General features: G+C 48.2%; 1 protein-coding gene across 3 annotated transcripts; it reads left to right on the plus strand.

Moving 5' to 3' along the window:
• The first annotated feature begins 1,837 nt into the window (after positions 1 to 1,837).
• Positions 1,838 to 8,196, plus strand: Stmn1 (stathmin 1). 3 transcript variants are annotated; one of them, XM_051173488.1, is made up of 5 exons: positions 1,838 to 2,089; positions 3,575 to 3,647; positions 4,089 to 4,261; positions 7,136 to 7,327; positions 7,689 to 8,196. In XM_051173488.1, exons 1-5 carry the CDS (start codon positions 1,853 to 1,855, stop codon positions 7,758 to 7,760), a joined length of 747 nt encoding a protein of 248 aa, XP_051029445.1. In that variant the 5' UTR covers positions 1,838 to 1,852; the 3' UTR covers positions 7,761 to 8,196. The 3 variants fall into 3 exon arrangements, with proteins under 3 accessions (XP_051029445.1, XP_051029446.1, XP_051029448.1); XM_051173489.1 differs by having other exon boundaries at positions 1,838 to 1,993; XM_051173491.1 differs by having other exon boundaries at positions 1,861 to 1,955.
• Positions 8,197 to 16,245: the final 8,049 nt, after the last annotated feature.

Consider the following 16,245-nt stretch of genomic DNA (forward strand, 5'->3'; position numbering starts at 1 on the left):
ACAACAAATCCAGAAGCCAAGAGGCATCGATAAAAAAGATGAAAAATCTTCATGAGTTCTAACGTCGACTTCATGTCTAGCTGGGGTTTCCATGGAAATAGACATCTGCTCTAGGGAGAAAGGTGTGTGTGGGGGTGGGGTGGGATGGTATAAGTGTTTTAAAATAATCAGTGTTTTGAAGGATTAATTTTTCTCTGTCACAACATTAATAGAAATATGAGATTTTTGTGTGGCAGTGTCTTATATTTGGGGAAAAACCTGCGTCACATGGGTGGGATCTGCCACACACACTTCCAGATCCAGTACAAAGACTTCAAGACGACATGCTGGTTCAGAAGGCCCCAGACCTCTTGGTGTTGGAGGTCTTTGCTCATCTGTGTTACCCTGGCTTGTCTGTCTTTTTAAAGAAAGGCTTTAGTCTCACGCCTGTCCAGGGTTTAAATGGTTTCTGAGATCCGTTTCAGGAAACTGAAGCACCTGACTGATCCGAGGCTGTGTTTGTGTAAGAGAAAAGTCTCTCAATGTGCAGAATCGGCTCCTGCCTCTTACAGGCTAAGCAAGAACCCTGCAGACTGACTGGGGTGGGGTTAGGCGGAGACTGACCCCACACAAGGGCAATTGTTGGAAAATATGCCTCTATAAGCATATTTCAGGCAACAGTACTTTGCCAATTGCTTGCTTTGTCTGTCTGCTGTTTTCATTGTCCTGTGCACCTATTGTATTTTATCTCGGGTACTTCCCTCTTGGTTAGCCAGACGTTGGATTCTTTTAAAATTAGGACTGTGGTTCCACAGAGGCCGTGGTATGTGTGGTTTGGTTTTGGGGACACCAAATCCATTAATAAAATACTATTCCTTGTGTATAGGGTTTCTGAGCAGGTGCCTTGGGGAAATGACCACCACATGGGGACACAGCTTCAGTTAGAGAGGAGGGGTCCAAGAGAGACAGGGTCAGGCTAATTTCCTTTGTGTCTCTGCTATAGTTCTGCTTTATCCAGGCCACAGGGAACCGTGACCTTGTGGCTCCTTTTGTTTACATTTTCAAAGAGAGCCCAGCCCCGTTTGGGGAGCACGTGCTTTCAGAACAAAAGCAGCACTTTACTGCAGTCAGTGTATCTAGAACTACCATCGCTCTTCCCTTTCCTGTCTCCACAAGGCTTTGGCAGGAGAGATGGAGTCTCCCTTACAAGCTTAGTGGCTTTGTTAGACCCAAGATCAGATTCCAGAGCCTCACACAGTCCAGCATAGATCCCCCAGTTCGGGAAGCTGAGGAAGGATAGAATGCAAATAGCCGAGGGAAGGACCACGCCCGTGACCTGTCAGCACGAAATGGGTTAGCGATCGCGATGTTGCAACGCAGGTGACAGGCTGGCGTGTATCCGTGGTAGGACGCCAAGGGTAGAGGACGGTGAAGGGGCGTGGAGTGGCACTGTCTTGTCACAGGGGCTCGGGCGACTTGGGCGACAGGGCGAGGTGTGGCATCAAAAGGGACACTGTCTAGGGAGCGAACCAGACTCGTGCGGCTCGGCAGCTAAAGAATCTAGTCGATCAAGGTCTAAGAGACCAAAGTAGGTTAGAACAGACCCCCTCCCTTGCTCCTTCCCTCGCCTCGCCCTGCTCTTTTCCTAGAGATGTAGTTCCGCAGCCGATTTAGTCCCAGTGTTCTGTGCAGAGACCCGGGGTTCAGCCGGGGTTCACACCTGGGGGACCCTCCCCCCAGAGCACCCCACCCCTTGCATTGTCCTCCTGCCCCACTGGCCCGTACTACACCTCCCAAGATGCTCCGCTCCAGAGGGGCGGGGCACCCCAGGCTTGGGGGGGGTGGGAGCGGCACGTGCCGTCGCGCTCAGCCAATGCGAAGACCCGCGGCTAGGTCACGTGCCGCTGTTTGGCGCTTTTGTGCGCGCCCAGGTCTGTTGGTGCTCAGAGTGTGGCCAGGCGACTCGGAGCGAGCAGGTGGGTGCTGGCTTGTCTCCGGCTGCAGAGACGGCGGGGTAGGGACCAGCCTGGAAGGCGGCGGGCAGCCAGCGGGGGACACTGGAGGGGCGGGAGCCCTGAGACCTGGCGGGCAGGGGGCGTTCGCCTTTTGTGTGAGTCTCGGGCGGAGCCTTGGCTTTTGTCCCTGCTCCCTGGGGACGCGGCTTGGTGGGGAGGGGGCGCGGCCAGCTGTGGGCTTCAGCCCTGGATGCGAGCATGGAGACTATAGGGGCGTGGGCCGTCCCCTGCTTCCATCGTTCGGTGGGCGCGGCTCCTCAGGGGTCTCCATTGTCTGGTGGAGAGCAAGGCTGCGGGCACCAGTGCACTTGAGGGGCGGCGCCCGCCTGGGCTCTCGCGGATCCGTAGTGGAGGTCCTGGGCAGCGGTGCGACCAAGCCCGCTGCAGTCACCCCAGGACTGCGTAGCCGCGAGGTATTTTTGGCGGGAGTTGGGGGGGGGACAGCCGCGCGCTGCCAGCCCGAGAGGGGCGGGGCCACCCCGGAGGACCGTTAGCCCCGCCCATCCTGTCGCTGCCCACGCGCGCGGGCTCCCGAGTGTAGAGAGGTTCGCGGAGATTCGAAAAGGCGCGGGGAGCCGAGGGGCGGGGCCAGAGGCCGGAGCGTAGGGCGGGTTCTGATTGGCCCGGGCCGCCAGCCCTGCCTGCCCGGACCACGCCCATGCTGGCTAGGCTGCTGTGTTGGGTGCTTTGGTACAGCTAAACGTATTTTTCGCTGCCTCGGTCAATGTGTAGCGTTTGGAGCCTTTAAAATCATATGCTTCGGGCCTAAGAGTGGTGGTCTTTTTAAAAATAATCGGCAAGTGTTAAAAATTTTTTTGCGACGTAAGGTAGCAAACGACACACATGAAGCGGGTGTGGTGGCGCATGTCTTTAATCCCAATACCCAGAATAATGCCTGCCGCCTCCTCCCCTCCCCCCGAGTGTTCATCGAACCCAGGGCTTTGCAAATGCTAGGCAACAGCTAACCCACTGGGCTAAACCCCACCCCTCTACACTTGAGGAGGCCGAGGCAAGACGATTGCAATTTCATTTCTAGCCCTCAAAAAAAGCCTAAGAGGTTCATAAAATTTCATTTCCCCACTGTTAGGCAAGTAGCTTAAACCCTAGGAACAATAGGACTTGAATACTATTGGCTACTAGCTTGGGTGTTATCCACCATGGCAGACAGACAAAGCAGGGGTGGGTGGGTATTTCAGTTGCACAATGAGTTGTACACAGAACTAAGATGGCTCCGATCTCATTGTTGGGTTGAATCTGGAATATCTTATGTTGGGTAGAAAAAATATTGAGGTTATGGGAAGGAATCCTTCAACCTTATGAATGAACCTCTGATTTTTTTTTTTTTAAGATTCGAGGTTTTTACTTTTAAGAATATGACTTAATTTGATTTTCTGCCGCCAGTATTTATGCAGTTTAAATTTCCCAATATGTTTAGGTGTTTCTAGATGATTTTTTAATGATGTCACTTGATTCCACCTAATGATTTTCCTGACATTGGCATTGGTGTGATTTGAGGTTCCTTTGTGTTGATGACAGAGAAATGCAGAGAAATTGATTGCATGCTTTGAAATCGTTTTCAGGGCTCTCCTTACCAGTGGATTGTGGAGGGTGCACGGCCAGTCTCTTGTCTTCTGTTCGAAATGGCATCTTCTGGTAGGTAATTGATTTAGAAAAGCTGAAACTGGGATGGGCTTGCTGCTTTAGAATAGGAAGTGGTACAGGTCTTAAGCTTTTAATTTGGCATTGTGTTCTTTTCAAAACTGAATTTACAAATAAAAAGGCAATTAAAATTTTACCATTTGGATGAATATATGGAAAACTCACCATCGTTTATAATTAGATAATTTGGTTTGGTCCAAAGCAAAATTGTGAGGTTTTACAAAACAAACCATTCTTTGTTTAATAAAATGTTTATCAGATACTAATTTCTCTTTAAAATGGTATTTGTTAACCCAAAAATGTTGAGCTTCTTTTTTTTTTTTTTTTAAGGTAGATATTGCTTGCTTTCTTAACTACAGATAATTTAATCAGCCTTAATTCTGTTTATCAAATTGTTGGGTCTTCCTCGTTTATCACTAATCTGATCAACTCCAGATATTCAGGTGAAGGAACTGGAGAAGCGTGCTTCAGGCCAGGCTTTTGAGCTGATTCTCAGCCCTCGGTCGAAAGAATCCGTTCCCGATTTTCCCCTTTCCCCCCCAAAGAAGAAGGACCTTTCCCTGGAGGAAATCCAGAAGAAATTAGAAGCTGCAGAAGAAAGACGCAAGGTAAACCAGACAATTACAGGATACTTAATAGTGTAACAAGGAACCCTGGTTTATTTTCTTAGAAAGGGAAAAAGAATTGGAGCTCTACTGTGGTTATAAGTAGGAAATATCCTTGTGCTGATGGTTGGAAGAAAGCAGCCATCATTTAATGAGCTCCTATGAGGAGCCAGCTTGTTGACTCAAGAGCTTTCTCTAATAAATTGGACCTCCACGGTGGGAATTATCTCAGGTAACAGACAAGAAAAATGTTATTATTAAGGCATTTCCCTGAAGTCCTATGAGCTGGAGGCAGGATTCAAGCTAAGCCTGTGTTTCATCAAAGCTCATGCTTTTTCTCTTAGAAAAAGTAGGACATTTATTTGTTGGCAGGTAATTCTTTGTTTCCTTAATTTTACTTTTTGAGAGCTATACAATAAAAACTTTAAAATTCCACAGATGTGGTATTCTAACTGTTTCTCACTTCTATAAACACTTCCTTTATAAAGTAGCCATCTTTGAAAGCTATTGAGGGCTGGAAGGTATCTCAGCGGTTAAGGGCATTGGCTGTCCTTGCAGAGGAGCCATGTGTGGTTCCCAGCACCCACATGGTGGCTTACAACCATTCATAACATTTCTAGGGGATCCAACTGCCTTCTGCTGACCTTCATGGCTACCATACATACAAGTAGTGCACAGATAAATGTGCACACCAAATAACCATGCACATAAAGTAAAATAATTGAAAAATAAGACCTAATGAGAGGCTGGAGAGATGGCCCAGCAGTTAAGGGTCCTTGCTGTTCTTGTAGAGGGCCAGAAGGTGGCTCCTAACACCCATGTTGGGTGGCTCCCTACTGCCTGTAACTCTAGTTGTGAGGGAAGGGATCTGATGCCGCCTTCTGACCTCTGAAGGCCTGACATGCACATGTGCTTATATTCATATAGACCATATACATAAAACAAGTAAAATGAGAAAATTTAACAAATACTAATTATGGAAGAGTTGAGAAATGAAATTATAACTGGAATTAAATATAGTCATTTCACTTTCAGAAGTATCCCTGTTAACATATATTTCTATACATTCAACAATATTTTTAAGGTTTATTTATTATGCATACAGTGTTCTGTCTGCATGCATATATTCCTGCAGACCAGAAGAGGGCACCAGATCTCATTATAGATGTTTGAGCCACCATGTAGTTGCTGGGAATTGAACTCAGGGCCTTTGGAAGAGCAGCCAGTGCTCTTAACCTCTGAGCCATCTCTCCAGCCCTCAATAGTATTCTTATTAAGAACTTTAGATAGGGACTGGAGACCTGGATCAGTGGTTAAAACCCCTGCTGCTCTTGTGGAGGCCCATGTTTCATCACCAGCACAGCTTCATGGCAGCATATAGCAGTTCTAACTCAAGTTCCAGGGGATTTGGTGCCCTCTTCTGGCCTCAGGCGCCAGGCATGCGTTCAGTACAGTACACTGACGTACAGGCAAAACACTTAAATATATTTTTACAAAGAGTTTTACATGAATTTTCATTAAATCTCTCTTCCCCTCAGCTATGATTATGGTGGGCCTATTTAATTGGGGGAACAAAGGCATGAAAAGGTTAAAGTATAGTAATATCACATATCAGATGGAATAATTAGTCTAACATGTACATTTAGCTGCCACAGCACATGTACTTTTCAGTTCCTATACTCTATTGTCTGCACTTACCATCTCCAGGGAGAATGGGGATGTTAGCTGGGAACATCTACAATCCTAGTACTTGGAAAGTGGGGACAGGACGATAAGAAGTTAAAGATAATGCTTAGCTACACATCCAGTTGGAGGCCAACCTGGCCATGGGGTTTAATTCCGTTGGTAGAGTGCTTGCATGGCATGCATTAATTCCCAAGTTCAGTCCCTGGCACCACATAAGCTCAGCATTTGGGAGGCAGAGTTGGGAGGATCAGAATTTCAGAATGAGTTCGAGGCTAGAGTCTGAGACTGTCCCAAAAAGCAAATAAAAAGAATGGCAGTGTTTACTCCAGTGTGCCATCTGCCTGCTCTTTCATGGAGTTGGGAGTTGATGGAGTAGGAGGAAGCAATGTAATCAGAGACTAGACAGGAAAGCTAGGCCTTGTACTATATATCCATAGTAACTGTCTAAGTGGTGCACTCTGTCTGGACAAAGGTACTATGGAAGAGAACTGGTAGAATCAGTGGCAAATGCCTGCCACTTAGACCATGCAAGTTGATTCTTCCAAATATGTCTGAATCTGTTTGTTGACTACTGCTAAAAGTTTGACAGGTCTTCTCTAGCCATGGCTTTCCTAGAACTTACTTTAGACCAGGCTGGCCTCAAATTCAGAGAGATCTGCCTGGCTCTTGTCTCCCAAGTGCTGGGATCAAAGGCATGAGCTGCCACGCCCAGCTGACAATGTCCTTTTCATAATCTTTGGAATTAAATAGCAGAAATTCTTTAAAGTGCCATTCTTAAATAGATTATTCAAGTCATCTAAATACTTTGAGTCTTAAATAATTTGGAAGGAAAACTAGACAGGCTAGGTTGGGGTGGTATATGACTATAGTCCCAACACTGAGAAGGAAATGCAGGAGGATCATAGGTTCCAAGTGAGCCCTTGCTTCATAGAGTTCCAGGCTAGCCTGGGCTACATGAGATCTTGTCACAAAACAAAACAAAAAACCCTAAATGAACAATTTTCCAAAGTAAATATGTTGATTGGAAAACAAAGGTGATTTTCAGTGTTTCATAAAGGATACTTGAGCTCCCAGCTTGGGTATTAGTTTGAAGGGACCCTTTTTTCTCCCTGTTTCCTTGATGCATGCTTTCTCTTGCAATTTCAACTAATGCCAAGGACACTTCAAGGGGGCTGTTAAACTCTTTTGCAGTCTCATGAAGCGGAAGTCCTAAAGCAGCTCGCTGAAAAACGGGAGCACGAGAAGGAAGTGCTTCAGAAAGCCATTGAGGAGAACAACAACTTCAGCAAAATGGCAGAGGAGAAACTGACCCACAAAATGGAAGCTAACAAAGAGAACCGGGAGGCGCAGATGGCTGCCAAGCTGGAGCGTTTGCGAGAGAAGGTTGGTTTCTTGCTTTATAGAGGAGTTGGGAGCTTGAACTGTCTTCATAAAATAAGACTGGTTCCTTTTTGTCATCAGTTTGGGACTTAACATTCGTTAAGAAGGAATTTCATCTTAGGGAATGTTCTAGAATTCTCAGTATTATTGCATATTCCTTGGAAGAACAGTTGGAGACTTAGCTGTTATCCCCAAGAGGACCAACAGGTTTGAAGATGATGATATGGTGTCTTGGGATTTTGGGTTTGTGATTCCCATGGGCTGTTGTGTGACTCGGGCTGTATTTGACCTCTTAGTGGGCAGTGGGCAGGGCTTGACAAATTATTTTTTTGACAGATGACACTTACACACACTTTCTCCTTAGGACAAGCACGTTGAAGAGGTGCGGAAGAACAAAGAATCCAAAGACCCTGCGGATGAGACCGAGGCTGACTAATTTGTTCTGAGAACTGACTTTCTCCCCGACCCCTTCCTAAATATCCAAAGACTGTACTGGCCAGTGTCATTTACTTTTTCCCTCCTGACAAATATTCTAGAAGCTGATGTAGGACCATATAGGTAGATCCAGACCGTGAGATGTTTTAGGGGCTCAAGGGGAGAAACTGAAAGTGTTTTACTCTTTTTTAAAGTGTTGGTCTTTCTAACGTAGCTATTTTTCTCGTTGCATCTTTTCCACTTCCGCACACTTGGTGTGCTGGATTAATGGCTAGTACTGTATTGACTCTGTGGAAGACGTTTGTGAAGAGTATGTAGTGGCTTCTTCCAACCTGTTAGATGCTGAATATCTGTTCACTTTGCGATCCCAATTCTGTCCCAACCTTATCAGATGCTACTGTACTTGAATGGTTAATAAACTGCACAGTGCTGTTGTGGCAGTGACTCCTTTCTGTTCAGGTAGTGACAGGCTGCTTTACATGAGGCCCCGGCCAGCCCTGCAGACACCCAGCCAGTTCTCTGCTCCAGTCCCTTCCTTCCACAATCATGGCTTTGTGCTGTCGCCTCACCCAGATCAGCTGTTGTTTTCTTTCAGAGGTTTATGTGCAAACAAGCAGGGTTTTGTTCTCGTTAAAAAGGCAGATCACAGGCACAAAAGTATTTTCTAGAGAACAGTTGAGAATATCCTAGAAGGTCCTAGGATATTTGGTTTGTTTGCTTAATATGACATTTCGGAGTAGAGGTGCCAGCTAATGCTCCTTCCTTCTAAGTGATGTCTTGATTCTGAATACTCAAAACTGGCTGTGGTGACACCTCTAAGAGTGGGAGAGGGCCATTGAGGCAGACACCTCACCTTGTATCCAGAGACGATACTAGTCACTGCTGTCCTGTCCGCACACCACACTGCCCCTCAGTTCAGGGAAGCCCAGGCATCTTTCCTAGCCCCTTGGGAAATAGCTTTAATTACATACAATCTGTCTGCCCCTCACATCTGCATAAAGCTCTTAGAAGCTAAGAGCCTGCTTGCAGGAGGGCTAACAGTGCCTTGGGGACCAGGCTTAATGGCTTGTGCCTGTAATTTCAGCACTTGGGAAGCAGCCATGGGAGGGTGTTGGGGAATTGAAGGCCAGCCTAGGCTACAGAGCAACCCCTACACTAAGACAAAGAAGTAGAGCTCTGGGTGACTCCTGCAACCATGCTTCACTTGGGTTCTACCAAGCGCAAGAGCCACAGAGGACCTTCTGTCTTAAAGTTCAGTTGGGGAGCGGGGTTTTGAGTGTGTGGAGAGCATGTTTAGAGCCGTTCTATATTTGGCACTATAAATCATGACTCCTGTTTTCAACCAGACACTAATGAGTGATCCATTTCTGACCTTGAGCTGGGAATGGTTATGCAATGTTGGTATTGTTCCTTTGTGACAGTTACAAGAATAAAAGCTGGAGAAGGGGGGTGGGTCCTAACTGAGTGGGGTCCCAAGGTAAGGAACCATGTGGGAGAGCATAGCAGGTGAGGGTGACCAAGGCGGAGGGAATAACACGACAAGCAGATAGAGCTTAAATGAGGAGTTTAGAAAGGGGAATGAGGGGGAAGGGAAGAAACATAGAGGCAGCCGGAACAGAAGAGAATGGGGGGGGGGAGAAAAGGGGAGGCACTTGATTAAAAAGGGAAACTCACTCATGCATAACTGAGTCCCCTATGCAGCCCCTTAGTGAGTGACATAGCCATGACATGACCATGCTGTCCCGCCCATGGTTAGGGGGTGGGGTCAGCAGAATGCCAGTTTCCAACAGGTATGCCTCAAGTTGACTTTCCAATTGTGCAGAAGGCAGACTATCATAGGAGTTCTGAGAAACAGAATCAAGTGTAGCTTCATAAGTACGGCAGTACACTCTGAGCCGTCCAGAGGTCAGGGGAGCTTGCGTGTAGGGGCTTGGCTGTGTTCGTTGGATTCCATGGCTGGCATAGAGGGGTGCTAAAGGCCAGCCTAGGCACCCACTGAGGTCAGAACTGAGCAGATGGGAATTCAGAATGAGCCTGGAGGTAGGAATTAGCAGGAATGGCGTTTGTGGCCTACAGGTGGCGCCACTTCTGTTAGAGCAGAAAAGGGAGGAGTCCCAAGAAAGCAAAGTGGGTCTGAAGTCTATCTGTACCCCAGGCAACAGTCAAACCAGTGGCCCCAGAGCCCTTCGAGCAACAGTGCTGTTCTGGGAACTGCAAGGGATGATGCATCTTAACAAAGCCAGAAGCCCTGACCTTAGGATAAGCATTTACTCCTGGGTCCCATTTCTCAATGGATGGAACACGAATGTTAGCTGTGATTGACTCCACGGTACCCATGTGGAGAAAGAGTAATGGGAATTCTTGGTAAATTTTTTTTTTTAAAGGATAGCACACATTTAGGTAAATACTACTGAGACTCAGGGGTCTTTTCCTAGGCCTGGGTGCCTAGCTGCCTCAGGAGTCTGCTGCCTTTCCCTTACCTGGAGGGCCAGCTGTGCTCAGAAGTCTGCCCCTCATCCAGAGGGCCAGGTGCCAGCACTTTTCTTGTTGAGTAGGTTTTATTGTAACCAGGGCCTGCCACTGTGGAGCATGCCTTCCATCCTGAGTGAACAATGAAACGTACCCCTCCCTAAGAATTGTTTGCTTTGAGAGGGAGGATGGGGTTCAAAACAGGGCTTCTCTGTGTAGCCCTGGCTGTTGTGGAACTCTCTCTGTAGACCAGGCTGGCCTTGAGCTCAAAGATTGACTGCCTCTGCCTCCTGAGTGCTAGGCTTAAAGGTGTGTGCCACCACTGCCCAGTCCTCCCTAAGAATTTTATATTGGTTGGCCTCTGAGGAAGAGGGTTGAGCCAGGAGGTGAGACATGCCAGTAGACCAGGCTGGCCTTGAATTTAGAGATCTGCCACGAGGCATACACCACCGACAAGCATAACACAGGGATTTTTTAAGGAAGAGAAAGTACAGGGGAGTGGCTCAACATAGATTGAGACCAGACCACAATTTGGGGATCTCTGTGGCTAGAGCCACACAGGTGAGTTAAGGGAGTGTGTGGGCCAGAGGGCTCTAAAGGGGTCCATGTAGCCAGACAGTGATGGCTCACGCCTTCAATCTTAATACTTCCGAGGCAGAGCCAGGCAGATCTCTTGAGTTAGGGGCCAGCATGGTTTACAGAGTGAGTCCCAGGGCAGCCAGGGCTACACAGTGAAACCCTGTCTCAGAAAACAAAATAAATGGGTACATGTGACTTGTACTGAGAAACAAGCTGGACTGTGCAGCTGAACCTGGGAAATGGAGAAAAACCACTCAGTAGCTGACAAGGATAGGGTAGAGCAGCTGCTAGAGCCAATGTGGAGGACCATAGAGCCCACAAGTCATGTAAATGATGGGGGGGGGCGATGAAGTGCCAGAAGCAGCTCACATGCCCCACCTGAACCTGTAAAACTCCATCTCAGGCCTGGGCTGCCTAAAGGGGCAGGAGAGGGCAGGACCTGCAGGCCCAGTGTCCTCAAGTCTTGGATAGCCCACTATCCTACTCTTGGATTCATTCGACACCAGCAGAAAGCTCTACACGAAGCAATTCGCAAACATACTCTGGCACGTGTGGAGAGAGGTTCTGTCCCATCCCTGCACTTAGTACAGTGCCCCCCACCCCCTTCTGCATATTTTCACAGTAGAGAGCTGTGGTTCCCAGTGACGGCCGACCTTTCCTGGTAAGTGTACTGCAAAGTGGCTGCCTTCACTGACAACTCAGCCACTTTGACCAGATGTTAACAGATTAGAACAATCAGAAGACAAGCCCGGTGTATGTCGGTGCTTACCTGTTTGGGTGCAGGTTAGAGTATGTGCCCTGGAAGTTACCTGCCAGGTCCAAGACTGGCTCTGCCTGGGCAGACTGCTGACTTGCTGTGACCAGATGCGGAGGGATCCCCCAGTGAGGTCCCAGAAACTGCTGATAGAGAAGTCTCCTGACACCCGATTCTGCTCACGTGGAACACAGCATCCCTGTGTCTGGGCCCACTCTCAGTGGAAGCTTGAGTTCTGTCCTTAGGAGGCAGGAGAGCTTGGGGATGTAGCCTAGTTGGCAGAGTGCTTGCTTCCTATGCATGGAACCCTGGGTTCCATCCCCAGCACCATGAAATCAGATGTGGTAGTGCACTTTTACAGTCCTCGTACTCATACTCGGCGGCGGAGACAGGAGGACCAGAAGTTCAAGGTCATCTTGCTGTATGATGACTTTGAAGCCAGCCTGAGATATATAACACCCCGTCTGGAAAAAAAAAATAGACTCACCCATGCATGGAGATTTTTAAAGCATGGTTTAATGCTTTGATGGGCTCCAAAAGGTTGCACCTTGGGCAGGCCCTTGCCCAACATGACTAGGGTTATACCCATGACTCTGATCCCTAAACCAAGAGACAAGATGGTTACAAGGGAAGACACAAGTGGAAAGAGCCAGCTGTCCCATGACTGTCATCTCTGCAGATGGCAAATGAGAGGTGACTGACCTGGGGGTGGGGGGAAGACAGGGACTTCTGGGTCAGGACTCCACCCTGTGGCTCTCCCTGCTCTCCCCACTGGCACAGAGCCCAGGCTGGAGGGCTCTCTACGCTGACCTTGGCACCTTCCTAAGCATCTCTCACAGATTTCTGTACTATACAGCTAATAATTGCATGATCTCATCAAATCGCCCCACAGATGAGGCCATTTGTCCAAAGTGACGTAACTAGGGAGTGGTAGGCTCAGATCTGACTCCACCTCTGTGACCCCTGCACAGTTACCACCTTCGTGTACCCAGCTGTGACACAATCAAGGGATGTCCTTACCAAGTGTCACCAAGTCTTCCAACCTGGCTAAGTAAATAAAGGTGAGTTCAGAACCCGCAGCCTACACTTACACATAAACACAAACACACCAAGGAAGTAAATGTTAAAATGTTTAGAAAAATAATAGTTTAATGATTCCCATAGTCTAGCTCAGGGCACCTGCTTTGTCCTGTGGATTGTCAGTTCAGTTTTCTAGAGACAAAGGCTGGCTTTGCCTCAGTTCCGCCAACTCGTAATGAATCCTCCTACACCCAAAGGTGGAAGCTGACAAGTTGGTGGCCAGAAGCCAACAACAGCTCTCAGACATGTTGCTGGCCATGCTGTGTCTTCAATGAATGAATTAGTTGACATTTCCACAGAAGAATCAGGATTTAGGCTTCTTGAAAAATGGTTAGCTTTGGCTTGCAGCCCCACCCACAGCCAGCTCTTGGTGGCTGCTGCCCCCTGGAGGCAGAACTCATGCACTACATCTCCTCCAGGTGTTCTTAGCCTGAGCAGGCCATCACCAGCAGGAGGCCCGGGCCTTGTCGTCTGGCCTCAGTCTATCCTAATCAAAGAGCTCCAGGTTTAGTGGGAGATCCTGTCTCAAAACCCAAGCTGGACAGCTCCTGATTAACAACACCCAAGGCTGACCTCTGCCTTACTTACACACACACACACACACACACACACACACACACACACACACAGCCCAGAGTGGTTTTGTTGCTTAGTCAGGAAAATGCTCAGGATGAGCTATCCTAAGTACAATTGCTACAATCCAGTCCCTTGAAGAGGCACCACCTTTGAAGGCATGGTGTCACAGCAGGATTTAGGGACTCCCCCTGAACTCCTGGGGCACATGTATGGATGAGTGACCATTGGGGTGTTCTAAGGCTGCAGGCCCTCTTGACTTATCCTGGACTAGGGAGGTATCTGTCTTGAGGCTAATGAGGTTGCAGAATTTCCTTCTGCCTTAGGTGGGGCACATTTTCTTCGATCCCCACATTGGATTTAGCTGATAGTTCCCTGTGTTTGGTGGAGTCTACCCGCCTTATTTAGAGAAACTCAGGCTACAGAAGGGATTTGCCAACTGTCTTAGGCAGTTAGCAATGGCCTCAGAAGTCTTTCGATATCTATACCGTAAGCAAACAAAAATTGTTTTGAGCCACAAGAATGGGATTTAAGGTCTAGTCTAACAGCTGTGTGGGGCTTTGGGCACCCAAGCTGGCATAATAATCCCCACAGCTGAGTGGGAGGAGCTTGGTGCTGGATTTAGAGAATCAAGACGAGGGGCCTGCCTGCCCTCTCCCCCCCAGCGACTGATCCACAGCTTCTTGGGTCTTCTTGGCCTGCCCATGACTTGCCTTCCTGGGCAGAGACCAGGCTTACAATCCACTGCACCAGCCCACAGGACTGTCTCTCTGCAGCTGGCTTTCTGGATGCATTTTCTGAGACTTAAAATATTTGTAAGCCAGGTATTGTGGCGACACGTTTCATCCCAGGCGGATCTCTGTGAGTTCAAGGCCAATCTGGTCTACACAGTGAGCTAGAACAGAAGTACTAAAGTCAGTTTGGAGGGAGTGCTGTGGGGACAGTGAGGAGGGAGGTGTGCAGCAACTGACTGATGGGAGAAGGCCCGAAGGACCCCTCCCTCCAGGTGGGAGCCTTCCTGGAGGCGGGAAGCGCCAGTGCAAAGGCCCCAAGCAGAAACAAGCAGGTGTGAGGAGGGAGCCTAGCTGGAGCTCGGGTGGATAAGCAAAGCGAAGGAGAGGGGTCTGGAGGTGGGCAGCGGTTGGCAGAGCCAGGGACTTGAGACACTCTGAGTGATGGAGGCCTTGGGTAGGGCCCAGGAGGGAGAAGAGAGGAGGGCAGCCTAGACAGCACAGGAGGGGACAGGGCATGTCAGGTTGAGGATGAGCTGACGGGATGCTAAGATTAGAGGTGGCCATAGGGCTGGGCATGGCCCTGGGCTTCACACCTGGGGAGATAAGTGGATGGAAGAAGCCAGGCAAGGGCTGCTGATACAGCTCACTCAGTAGAGGCTTTTCTAGCACAAGAAGGCTCTTGAGTTGGAACCCCAGTGTTGCATAAACTGGCAGTCACACACCTGTAATCCCAGTACTCAGAAAATGCAGAAGGGAGGCTTCGAATTTCAAAGTTAGACTGGGTTACAGCAGAACTCCGGCGAGGAGCCAGTGAGGAGCATGCTCATGTGAGAAGCAGGGATTCCATTTGGCCATCGTGGTGGGTGGGCTTGCCAGCTGCCTCCCCGGGACCCATTCTCCCAACAGCAAGCCTGCAGTTTCTCCTAAGCACTGGTATAGCCTCTGTTCACACCACCATCCCCCTCTCTGTCATCCTCATGCTCCTGCCTGGTGCAGAGACATAATGCTTGGAGTGCAACAGCCATCTCATGACCAGGAAGTTAAAAGTTCCAAGATAAAGGTGACTGGAACAGGGGACAGAAAACTCTTGAGGCCTTGGTGATATCACTTAGCTGCCCGATCATTTAGGACTCACCTGTCATGTTCTGTTGCAAGAAGCAAATTAATCTGGTTATCTGTTTAGGTTGCTGGTTGACTTGTCATTACTGTTGAATAAAGTCAGTGTTAATAGATTCATGCTGAGTGTGACATGTGAGCAGAGATTCTGTGGTGCTGGAACTGGGGTCGTATGAGCCAAGTCAGTAAAGGCCCAGCCCCCACATTAAAAAGCCAGGCATGGTGCATGTCTGTAACCCCAGCCTGGGAGGAAAAGGGAGGGGAAAGACGGGAGAGTTCCTGGAGTTCTCTGGCTAGTCAGTATAGCCAATTGATTAGCTGGGTGTTTGTTGTTTTATTTTTGGTTTTTGTTCTCTTTGAGACAGAGTTTCTCTTTGTAGCCTTAGCCCTGGCTATCCTGAACTTACTTTGTAGACCAGGCTGGCAACGAACTCATAAAGATCTCCTGCTTCTGCCTCCCAAGTGCTGGGACTAAAGGCATGCACCGGCACTGCCGGGCTGATGGTCTGGGTTTAATGAGAGGACCTGATCAGAAAAGCTAGGTGGGGTGGGTAGGTGGTACAAGCCTTTAAGCACTCAGGAGGCAGAGTAGGAGAATCTCTGTGAGTTCAGGGCCAGCCCAGTCTACATAATGAGTTCCAGGCAAGCTAGAGGCTACATAGTAAGAATCTGTCACTAATAAAAATAAATAATAAATAAATAAATAACGAGAGCAATTGAAGAACCCAGTGTCGATCCCAGTCCTTCACTTGAATGTGCACACACATGTATGTATGCCTTAACACACACATGTGCATAACCACATGAACACATAACATGTACCATGAATACAATTTTTAAAAAAAAGTGTAGGGACTCCCTACTTGTACCAAGTTATCTATTCAGTCATTCAAAAAAATCTTAAGGGATGGGGTGGTGTTTGAGTATGTGCTTAGAATGCATAAGGTCTTGGTTCAAGCCCCAAAACCAAAAGAAAAACAAATTTGCTGAACTGTGTAGCAGATACTATCCTAGGGGCTAATAATTAGCAATGATGCAATAGACAGAACTCCATCCTTCAGAAGTGCGCCCTCTGGTGGAATCTGGAAGACAGACCCCATTTCTGCACTGCTGAACTTTGAGAGTTTCTTAGGTGCTAGAGTTTGATGTCTCAGGAGGGGTGGGGCACAGCTGTTCTCACC

Source organism: Phodopus roborovskii, unplaced genomic scaffold, assembly GCF_943737965.1.
Source record: "Phodopus roborovskii unplaced genomic scaffold, PHOROB, whole genome shotgun sequence".
Classification (NCBI taxonomy): Eukaryota; Metazoa; Chordata; class Mammalia; order Rodentia; family Cricetidae; genus Phodopus; species Phodopus roborovskii.

What these genes read in the sequence shown, in the direction of transcription:
- Stmn1 (XM_051173488.1), top strand. Translation starts at nt 1,853, where the DNA reads ATGCGAAGACCCGCGGCTAGGTCACGTGCCGCTGTTTGGCGCTTTTGT. An exon ending in GTTCGAAATGGCATCTTCTG is followed by an intron (nt 3,648 to 4,088) that starts GTAGGTAATTGA and finishes GATCAACTCCAG; the next exon opens with ATATTCAGGTGAAGGAACTG. An exon ending in CTGCAGAAGAAAGACGCAAG is followed by an intron (nt 4,262 to 7,135) that starts GTAAACCAGACA and finishes ACTCTTTTGCAG; the next exon opens with TCTCATGAAGCGGAAGTCCT.